General features: G+C 36.4%; 1 protein-coding gene across 1 annotated transcript; it reads left to right on the forward strand.

The window, feature by feature from the left end:
• Positions 1–3,457: 3,457 nt before the first annotated feature.
• pax4 (paired box 4) lies at positions 3,458–8,358 on the forward strand. The gene is given in 10 exon segments (XM_015376681.1): positions 3,458–3,589; positions 3,668–3,798; positions 3,937–4,146; positions 4,219–4,309; positions 5,398–5,568; positions 5,571–5,686; positions 5,774–5,837; positions 5,958–6,028; positions 6,816–6,912; positions 8,150–8,358. Coding segments are annotated over 10 exon segments (1,194 nt in total). The 5' UTR covers positions 3,458–3,555.
• The last annotated feature ends 2,966 nt before the right edge of the window (positions 8,359–11,324 follow it).

Below are 11,324 nucleotides of genomic sequence, written 5' to 3' on the forward strand. Positions count from 1 at the left end.
AATTAAATCTATAAATCCTCTCATTTCTATACTCAATTCTTCTGAGGGTTGTAGCAATGCTCTCACACGTTGGTTAGGAGGTTCAGAGTTTAAATAGTAATGGGAAACATATTTTTGTAAATCTCCTATAATGTAACAGCACCTTAGTCTTTACTGATTATTGATTTTTTTTTTCTATAATACTGTACAGAAAGGTTTTAGAACATCTAATTTAATTCAACTCTATTTTTTTAACCATCCTTCTAAAGAGAATATCTGATAAACACAGTCATTATAAAATGTGCTTCTTACACCTGAGAGTTCAATCACATCACAGCCTCGCAAAATCACCTGCAAGAAACTTGTTTTTAATATATGTGATAGCATTTTTGGCTGACATTTAAACAGACTCTGATGTTTATCAGTTAGTGGCTATGATTCTAATTCAAATTATATTCAAATGATATAATAACCAACTGAACAGTTTTGTTTTTCAAGGGATCTAAATAAGAACAAAAAACAGATGTCTTTATTCTGAAACCTTCCTTTAAAGAAAACCTGTAGAACTACTTTCAAGTGGAAATGTTGAAGCCAGGGAGGCATTTCTTCAATAGAAAAAGTAAAAATATAAATATGTAAAAGATGGTTATCCTGATGTCATATACTGTATAGCTTAATTTCACTATTAAAAAAAAAAAAAATCGAAATTTTGGGGGAAATACATCTACTGTCTTTCCAATTAGGAGAAAACTGGTTTATAGATAAGGGTAACCATTGAAAAAAGATAACATGCCCCCACAGGTTTGAAAGCTGACAAAGAACCAAAGACTTATTTTTAATCAGAGCTTGTTGGTCTTTTATTTCTCTTCAGAGTTTAAAGTGGGAAATATAATTATTGTTAAAATTATGTATTTGCTAGGAGACATTAAAAATTCTCACCTTTAAAAATCAACTCTCCAGATTAAAATGTATGTTAATGGATCAGGAATAAGTTTTTAAATTTGGAAAGGCTATCTGCTTAACATTGCCAACGCAGATAAGATAATTCCCAGATGATGGGTTATCTACCACAATTCTTCACTAACTATTAAAAAAAGACTAAATTGGACCGTTTTTGGTTACATAATTCCAGGTTAAATAGACTGAATACATGTCGGAAGAGTATAAAGAAAAATCTATCTAGAAAGATGAATCATCGGCCTTCATAGTCTACCCTGCGGGGTTTCGGTTGATTTAAAATTACACATGCATATTTATTAGTAGTGAATGTCTTAAATGGTCGGCTAAAAACATTTTTATGAACAAAAATGTCAGGCTTAAAAGAAACTTAAATTCTTAGGAGCGAGTTGCTTTCTCGAAACGCGAACAAGGAAACTGAAGTAAGGCGCAGCTCCGTTGCGCGCAGAACCACCGTGCGCTTTGGAGACATTTCGTCATCTTTTTACGCGGCTACATTGTTCACACTAGCACACGCTTTAGAAACAAGTTGCACACCAACATGATCCCATTTACGCGTTTAGTGCCCAATTCAAACATCTGAAACATTTATTTGATGCGCACTCGATGGCTGTGCCACTAAAGGTAATAAAAACCCCGCCTGTCGGTGCAGAGAGGAGACAATTTACGCACAAGGAAAACGTGTTGCTGCTTTAACAATGGGGTATAGGTAGCATAATTAAATCTGCATTTTTAGAACACATTACGCCTGCAGCAAAGTAGTAACCTATAAAGTAATAACCTCATCAAATCTCCTATAATAAAGGAAAACGCTTGCCTCATTTATTCTTTGTCCTGGTTGGCATGGAGATGATGGTGTCCAAGAACGCCTGTCCTTCAACCAGTCTTCCTAACTGTACACAGTGTGTTTCAGTCATTTGACTCATGGTTAATGTATAATATGGGCCATATGGCTTTGTAAAATCTGACTCTTTATGTCGGTGCCACTTCGGTGTCTGTGGACCCAACTAATGATATTCAATTAGTCATTAAACAGGCCCAAAGACGAGCCTTGTGTGGGGTTTTCACATGAGCTAATATTTGCTCGTCAAATATTTCCCCTTGAAAGCGTTTACAACGTATTTTTATCTGCTGTCTGCCCAAGGAACATCTGTGAGGATGTTAGCCTCGCACTTCTGGATAAGCGAGGTCCCCCCAATTGGCCCTCTCCTTGCGCCTGTATGTGCGCGGGTATATTTGTTCACGTTTTGCAGGAAAATGTAATAAAGCTAGACAACCTGATGGATTTATGATTTATCAAAAGCACTTTACCATATGGCAGTCGTCATTGGAGCAGATTTCCAAATGTTTGCTTTATGAGAGGAGGCCAGAGATCCGTTTAATCCGAGCCACTTCAGATGGAAACGAGGATGCTTGTGTCACGTGACTCCAAACCCTGAAACACACTGGAGCTGATCCATCAGGTTCATTGTGAAGCTGGGACCTCATTGTTACCAAACATGAGCGCACATCAACATCTCTAATTGAAGCTTTGCGCAAAAGGAAAGATTCAAATCATCAGATGAAGGTAAAATGCTCTCTGAAATCTTCTGAGCTGTCATTTCCAAAGAACTCCCTGGAAACAAGTACTTTGAATTGTTAAACTATCAGAACCGCATTTGAACCATAAACTGCAATTTATATAGATATCTTAATGTTTTTTTATTCCTATTAAGCCTCTCTTAATGTTAAGGGATTAGGGGTTTGTTACAGATATTTAGGGAAGGAAAAAGACCATGAATCAAACAAATAAGTGGTTGAGATATTTAAAGAATAGAATTCAAAATCCATAGTTTTAGGTCTCCTTGTTCAGTCTTTATCCTGAAAAAGGAAAGAGTTAGACATAACTGAAATAGATTAAATCTTATTCAGGGGTTAGAATGTCCAAATCAAAGTCCTGACTTCAACTAATAACATGAAGAAGCTTTGGGGAACAAATTTATGTTTCTAGATCTGCAAATCTGCTGGAGAACCACGCCAGAAAACTTGCAGCAATAGTTGTAACAATTCTATCAGTATGAACTGTTGGTTCTATTTTCATTTGTTCAAATGGAAACATCTGAAAAGGATCACTTCTTATTCACCAGCTGCACTTAATGTTAGTCTGTTTCATAAAATCCCATCAAAACACGATGAAGACTGTGACTGTAATGTGATAATATCACCAACCTTTTCAAATGTAGAGCTAAATTATGCATCAAATAAAACTTTGTAGGTTCTCCCATAAGTATAACAAATGCATTATATTTCAGGATGAACAAAAAGTGTTAAATATTGTCCCTCTTGGTCTGATATCCCTAAATATAAACCAATGAAACTCATTACCTGCATAAGATAGTAAATAAATGACCATAAAGAAGTTTATCCACATGCCCTCCCAGCTTTATTGATTTCAGGACGCATGCGGGCCACCACATTTGTTTAGCTCTTGTAGGCATATAAATGTCTACCAAGGGTTTTGGTTTTTCACACTGTCATTCTCAAAAGGTGGTCGGAGTTAAACCTGTCTGATTTTTACTCTGAAGTCAGCCCTACAGAGGAAAGAAAACATTTTTCCAAGGAGCCTGGAACCAAGGAGAGATGCGCGGAACAAGCATCGATCCGCTTTGCCAAGGTTAGTTCTACAATCCTAATATATATACATCATTTGGACTTTTTAGGCTGAGTTAATAATGTGAATACGGTTGATAAGGTGGTGGAAGTGTGAACCAGTTAGGAGGGACGTTTTTCAACGGGAGACCTCTTTCAGAATCCAAAAGAATGAGGATGATTGAATTGGCCTCGGAAGGAGTCCGTCCAAGTGACATTTCCAGGATTCTCCAGGTGCGCGCAATGGAAAAAAAAAGCTTACACAAATATTTATTTCAGACCGAACGCTTAATAAAAAAGGAAGGCAATATTGGTATGAATGAGTGAAACTGATTTGTAAAGGATTGCGCATTAATCAGTGCGTCTTTGCAGGTGTCCAGCGGCTGCGTCAGTAAGATCCTGTGCCGCTACAGGCGCACAGGGCTGATGAAGCCCAAATCCTTAGGAGGGAGCCGCCCTCGCCTTCTCACTCCAGCTGTGGTCTCCTCTATCATCCAGTGCAAAAGGGAAAATCCAACTATTTTTGCTTGGGAGATACGAAGACGGCTTGGAAGAACATGTAAAGGAGCCAAACTTCCGAGCGTAAGTGGAATATGAACTGTTCTGATCAGTTAAACTGCACCTGACGAGGCTTTGTGCGCTCTTTCCTGGAAGGTGTCATCCATTAATAGAATTTTAAGAAAGATCCACTTGGACCATGGAATGATGTGCATGGAAGTCAATGCTCCATTCAAGGCTGGACAGAGTAAGTTATCAAAAATGTTTACATCAAGTTGCAGAAACTATGCAAAACATGTAAAACTCACCTCAGAAAGTTGCATTAGTTCATGGGCATAATTTTCTGAAGGACTGTGTGGACATGTCCACACCAATTAATTCTCAACAATATGTGGGACAAATTTCTAAATTTGATTTAGCTGCTTTTGAAGGAAGATAATCACTGATGTAGCTGAAAGGGAAAACATCCATCAATCAATCCACATTTTTCTGGATGGATTAATGAATGAATGAAACTGAAATGCTTTCCATACTAGGGAGGCATGATGTATTGCTGTTGGCATCGATATTTCTGTTATTCATCTTTTTTTATATACATTAATGTCCAACTACCTATAAATATAAAGATCAGTGTATTTTGGAGTTGTGTTCTCAATAATAGGAAAGCATTCAATAAATATGTTAGAGCTGATTTTTGGAAAATACAAACCATATTGAAAGCGATTGTGTCGAGTGTCCCCACCAACTTTAATTTCAAAGTTAAACCCTTGCATTATTTCTTAACATGTTTCAGAACCCCAGGCCAAATTCATAACCTTAAAGACCCAGAAAGTTTTTTATATTCAGTCCATAATCAACGCAAACATTTAACTTGTATTAGTTTAATGGGACCTTACAATATATCCAAATTATTTAAATCAATACACCTGAAATTTCTCATCTTCCAGTGTGTACATTTCCATCAGACGACTATTCTTGGACCTTTTGCTCTTATATACTCTCTATTGGGCTTTACATAGATTGTTTTTCCTCAAGCAACCTCTGAAACAGGAGAATTTCTTGTTGCATCATATTCTATAGAAAACCAGAAACCCAAAACATTTACAGTTTGACCTCTGTGCCTATTTTATTATGCAATAATTGTTAAATATCAACATTTATGTTAATTATATATTTGTCTACTTTCCTGAAAAATATCAAACCCTAATGGGTTTATTAGAGAGAACATAATGTAATAACTTATGATAAATGGTCTCCAAAATTCCCTTTATAGTGTAAATAAATAAATGTAATTATAGAGTTAACCAGTGTGTCAAACTAACGTATGTTGTGCAGATTTCCTTTCTGTGGTCGAGGAGGTAAATGAGCAGGTGATGAGCTCTGATGACCAGAAATCTGAAGGTTCCCGGCACAGGAACCGCACCACGTTCACCCCGGAGCAGAGCAGAGCACTCGAGCGAGGTAATCAACCCATTCATCATCCTGTGACAGTTCAGTGTGTTTATGCTCCAGAAAATATTTTTTCATCTCTCTCAAACTAGAATTCTCCAAAAGCCAGTACGCTGATTTGTACACAAGAGAAAAACTGTCAGCTGAAATTAAACTTCCCGAGGACACCATCAAGGTGCACTTTTTAAATCACCAAATTAGTTTATATAGATACATTTATTCAGCATTAGGACTTCAGCTTATGATACATCTGTTTCTGCAGGTTTGGTTTTCAAACAGACGGGCTAAATGGAGGAGAGAGAGCAAAGACAGAAACAGAACAAAGAGTAAGGATGTTTGGTTTGGACAAAAATACAAAACATTTGCAATTAGGTGTGTTACATAAAGGAACTACATTGGAAAGCATAAAAATTTAGGATATTTAAAAAAGTATATATCTTCTACAGCTACAGACCTGCAGCAGAAAAGAGGATGTGTTCCTCTAAATCCAGCCCTCACACACAGCCTCATTTCGCAGGTAGGATGCAACTTTTTTGATCAGAATATTTATTTCTCTGTCTACAATTTCAAGTTTGAGTTCTACATCTATTCTTCTTAACTCTATATTGTGATCAGTTGTGTTCAAAAAAGTATTTAAAGGTTTTACTATCATAGATCTTGTTTTTCTGGCTCTTATAAGTGTGGAAATGCCAGGCTTTCATTACAATTTTCTGACAAAGAATTCAATCAATTCATGAATGCAAATATGCATACCTAAAATTATTTTTTAAATTGCTTTGCTGAAATACTTTTATCTAATTATTTTTTCTTCAGTTCAAGTTTTTAATGCAGATCATGCAGTGTTTTATAATCCAGATATTATAATGGGATTCTCTAAATCAGCTTTATATGCAGTTTTGCTCATAAACATGGCACTTGAATTTGGTTTCAAGTTGTTTTCAGAGTGCAAGTCTGATGAGAAATGAGGAGCAATATATATATATATATATATATATATACATATACACACACAAGAATATGACAGTTTTGATTTAGGGCAAATATGCAAAGTGTTTTACTGACTTATCCCTTGCACTGGTTAACTAAAGACAAATTCAATTCAAAAATAATCCCTTAATCCAAAAAGTATTAAAATGTCATCACCTTATAAATGCATCAGTCAGAAGAATACAAACAGGATACAAGTTGCATTTTATGTGGAAATAGTTTAGAAAAGATTAACCAGTCCCACTTTTACATTAATAAACCTTTTAATGGGGGAGCTATATACTTTTTTATTTACATCCCTTCATTTTTGATTGTAGGAAACTGGGATATTAAGAATGAATTATCAAAACAGCACTTTGGCTTCCAGAGTCCACGGAAAACTACAACATGGCTACTTCTCTAAAACAGAAGCTGGTAAGATGATATTTCCATCTTTTATCAGAGACAAGTCTGAATCTGTTCATCTATCCTATCAATGGGAGGCTATTCTGCAATTTTATCATCGAATAATACAGAAAAACCTGTACCTGTATAAAAATCAATCACCTAGGCCAGTGATTGCCAAAAGGGGCTACTGTACCTCTAGTGGTCCATGGGTGCATTGCAAGGGATAAATGACAACTTATGTCTTGAGTAGTAAAATTAAATAGGGCTGGGATCTGTTTTGCCTTCTGAGGACCTAACTGAAATTAAACAAGCTTTTATCAAGAGAAAATTTAGTTTTTCTTATATGTTTGCGTTAACCTTCATCTATGAAACATCAAAACCAAGCAGAGGAACAGACTGGATGTAGGGAACAGCGTGGGATCAGCTGTTTTTCATACTGATCTATTGGAGCTCATCAAAGCAGCTCAGGTGTTTTGATGAAAATAAATTAAATGATTCAGTCAGTCTGACTATAATTTTTGTTCCCAATTCATCAGGTTTAAATATGATTTATAAGGGAGTTACTCAGAGGAGCTCCAGTTTTATAAATACAGGTTTATAATAGGATTTTTCTTTTATATTTCATTTCCTTACTAACTAACTAGGCAACATGCTTATGTTGAGTTTTTTAATTGAGATGAAAAGTATATAAGTATATAATCAGTTATTGTACCTTCCACTTTTGGACAATCATCAATACTTTTGACTGGGAGGGGGGACTCAAAATGTCCAAAGGGAAACACTGATCTAGGCAGGCAGAGCTTTTCTACAAATACTTCAAAAGATCGCTATCAGGAGCTCAGGGAATTCCAGCATGGTGCTGTGGGAGGATGCCAACTGTACAACAAGGCCGGCTGTCAAATTCCCTCAGTGCTCAATATTTTACTCTCAACTGGCTGCAGTTGCTGTTGTTGAGAACAACTGCAACTCAGCCACAAAGGGGTTGGTCCCTTAAACTAAAGGAATGGGGGGGCTCATATCATAAGAAAAGAGCTAGAGAGCTTCATGGAATGGGTTTCTACTCTATGAAGCTCCATTCCTCGATTCAGGTCACATTCTCAAGGCAATACACCTTTAGAATAAGAAATGAAGGAAACAAGGTCAGTGTAGTAATGTTTACCTGCCTAATATTAGGTAATTGCTTGTTTTTCTTATTTCTAGTTTGTTATTCTAAAAAATGTTGACAGATATAGAAGTATGCCTGTTTCTGACTGTTTTACCTCAGTACCCCAGCAGATGTTTGACATGTTGCCACAGACCATGGGCAGGACTCCGCTGCATCTCGACAGACACGCCGTGACCCTCCCAGCAGTTCAAGATAACATAAACCCAAGGAACACCTTCCATCTGACCTCTGAGAACATCAGAGCCCTCTGCCCTGTCGCTCAGCAGTGGAACCAGCAGAGTTTGTCCTTTATGTGGAGCCAGATTTAAACATGAGAAGATGTTCATCTATCAGGCTACATGGTACGGAAGTCAGACTGAATATTTAAACATACCGATAGTTTAAAACATTTAGTTTTAGAGAAGCCAAGAACTGCTTTAAGTAAATTACCTCTTAAACTGTAGAGACAATTTCTGTCCAGCAGAGGGAGACAAACAACTGATGTTTGAATAAGTCTTTCAGTCTTCTGTAAATTGGAATAGAAAAAAATACAGTGAGTGTCATAGAGTTCCTATGATTGAGAAAATTAATACAACTAATGCAATAAATCCCCTCCTAAAAAACACAAATCCAATACAGGATGTAGTAAATAAAGTTGGAAAGATAAGCTGCTATAAACTCCTTTTTTCTTTCAGTGGGATGTTTTACTAATGTCTTTCCAGGAAATAGGTTCTTTAATGCTAAACTTTGATAGAGCCAATAAACTCAGGCTTTGCTCAACAGGGAGTAGATTTTAGAGGGTACATGAAGTGCTAACAGAGAAAATTAAAAGATAAATTAGGAAATGGAGCATGACCTCGATCCAAAGTGCTTTCATGTTTCTCGTCAGTGATTTGGTTGGCTTGACGACTTGTCGACATAAATCAAAGCTCCACAGATCATTTGGAATCACCATAAAATGATATGGTTGCTATCTTTTTAACAGCCTGTGGGCTTTGCTGTTTTGCAAAAGTGCAGAAGGAGGTTAAGGCATCCTTCCAAGATTTTTGTCCAGGGAAAGCCAGTGGGAGAGACTATAAAAGAGAAGCTTCAAAAACTTTAAACATGATCTGATATCTGCATTGCTTCGTATCGGTTTTTATTATTGCAACAGGGCAAAGGCATTGAGTTCCTTTACGTCCCTTTACAACAGCAAAGAGACACTAAGACTCTGAGCTCCTTGATAAATAGTCATGAGGGGAAAGACCGGGATCAGAATGCAAACAGCTTGGTCAGCAGTGTGGAAATGGCCTACTGACAAAATGACCCTCGTTGGAATATAACACCATGAAGGTGGATAAGTAAATGGTATATCCACATGACGGTGTCTAAGCTGTGATTTCCATAGGCAATTGCTTCTGTGCTGCTGTGTTTAGTTCAATGAGTTTATCTTTATTTAAAAGGGGATTAGTAACCGTACTCTAACGCTGATAACTGCACATACCAAATATTCCATGTGCCTTTTGCTAAATAATGGAATAGCCAAACATAACAGATGGGGATTTTTTAAAAGTTGCTTTAAATAAATTTAAACCTAAATTCAAGGATAGTCAAAGAAAACAAAAAAGGCATGTGGCGACAGTGGAGAGAACATACTCCTGTTTAGCAAGAAGAAACATGCAATAAAACCAGGCCCGTTGTTAGCAGTCATAAGCTAGTAATGGTTAAAAACAGAAAAAAACACTCTTCTCTAAAATAAACAAACTAAAGGCTATAAGAACTTATACACCGAAGTAGAATCATTTTACCATTTATTCCAATGGGCAAGAAAACTCAGTGTTGACATGAAATAACTCAATGATTATAATGAATTGACTGGCAGAACAAAAGGCAGAAGCTCTGATCCAATATTTTTCTATGGGAGTGGTACATAAGTCTAGTATAAAAGAAGCTACTATCCATCCCCTTTTATTTATTAATGTGTATACCCCTGCTACATCTATATCAAATGCTAAATTCCCTCATCAGTATTCCCCCATTTAGCTGTGCAGAGCTCAAATAACAAGGCATCTATTTCATGCAGGTGTGTGAAAGTATTTAAAAGTTCCAGTTTATTATGAGACAATATTGCATGAGAACCTGTTTCCCACATTCCCACTAGAAGAGGCACAGCTAAACACACCTATTATGAGCAAATAGTTCATTTCTATGAGAAAGGAACACAACAGTATACTGTGTATTTCCTTTAACCTTAATTTGACCCGACATGGCTCCCAACAAAGGATGCCCTAAAGTGCATCAAATTTTTTAATTTACCCGAGTAGACTTAATGCAACATCATTTGTCTACATTTAACAAGCAGTTTTTGTAGAGGCAAAATATGCTATAATATATATAACATAATATAATAGTTATATATAACTAAATACATTCTGCATGGGAATTCACAATAGTGAATAATAAAAATATAAATAAAAGAACAAACATTACCGAAAGCATCTCTGGTTTAAAAATTCTGAGCTGATTAGACGAAGAAAACCAAACAGGTGTGTGGCTTTGACTAATTAGATCTCCCTCTGGCTGAAGAAACCCATCGGTCTTTGCGCTACACTGCCCTCTTGTGGCGTAATGCAAATAAAGTTCACAGCTTGGCTGCACAGCGAAATATAACTTTATCTTTGTTATTGGCTTATCAAAAAAGAAACAAAAAAACAAAGACACTAATGCAAACCGCTGCACAGGGAATACTTCCTATTTGAAAAAAGGAAGGAGAGTAAATGGCAGCAGCACTCACAAATTGAGAATAGCCAAAGAAAAACAGCAGTGTCAGAAATGTTTGTAAAAATACTGTAAATTATTTACACTGTCAGCACCTAGATGCTATATTTCAGACTTTCAATAAAACCACACAATATCTAATAACTACTGTACTACTCTGTCGAATAACACATTAGGTTGGGGAAAAAAGCATCTCGTTGGAAAGTTGAGTATTTGAAATATGGACTGCATCCACTATAAACAAGACATTCCCAGCCTCAACGTCTTTAAACCTTTCATCTAACAATGCAAGCAGAACAGATTCATTCTAGGATTGCTCATTCAAAGTTTCCAATGCACTTATATCTATTAAATCTATGGAAAAAAGAAAATTACTGTGCAAACTGTTTAATTTCTTCACAAGAGGCAGAAATCTCATGGGGAGCTTTTTCCTTTCTATTATGTGTTTTTAACATTGTTCATAGTGGCAGATGCTAAATACATGTTCCCTGTCTGTCATGCAAGAAACCCCCATGAGTGCCTTTTTAAACCTCCCAGT

Source organism: Cyprinodon variegatus, unplaced genomic scaffold, assembly GCF_000732505.1.
Source record: "Cyprinodon variegatus isolate N-32 unplaced genomic scaffold, C_variegatus-1.0 Scaffold139, whole genome shotgun sequence".
NCBI lineage: Eukaryota > Metazoa > Chordata > Actinopteri > Cyprinodontiformes > Cyprinodontidae > Cyprinodon > Cyprinodon variegatus.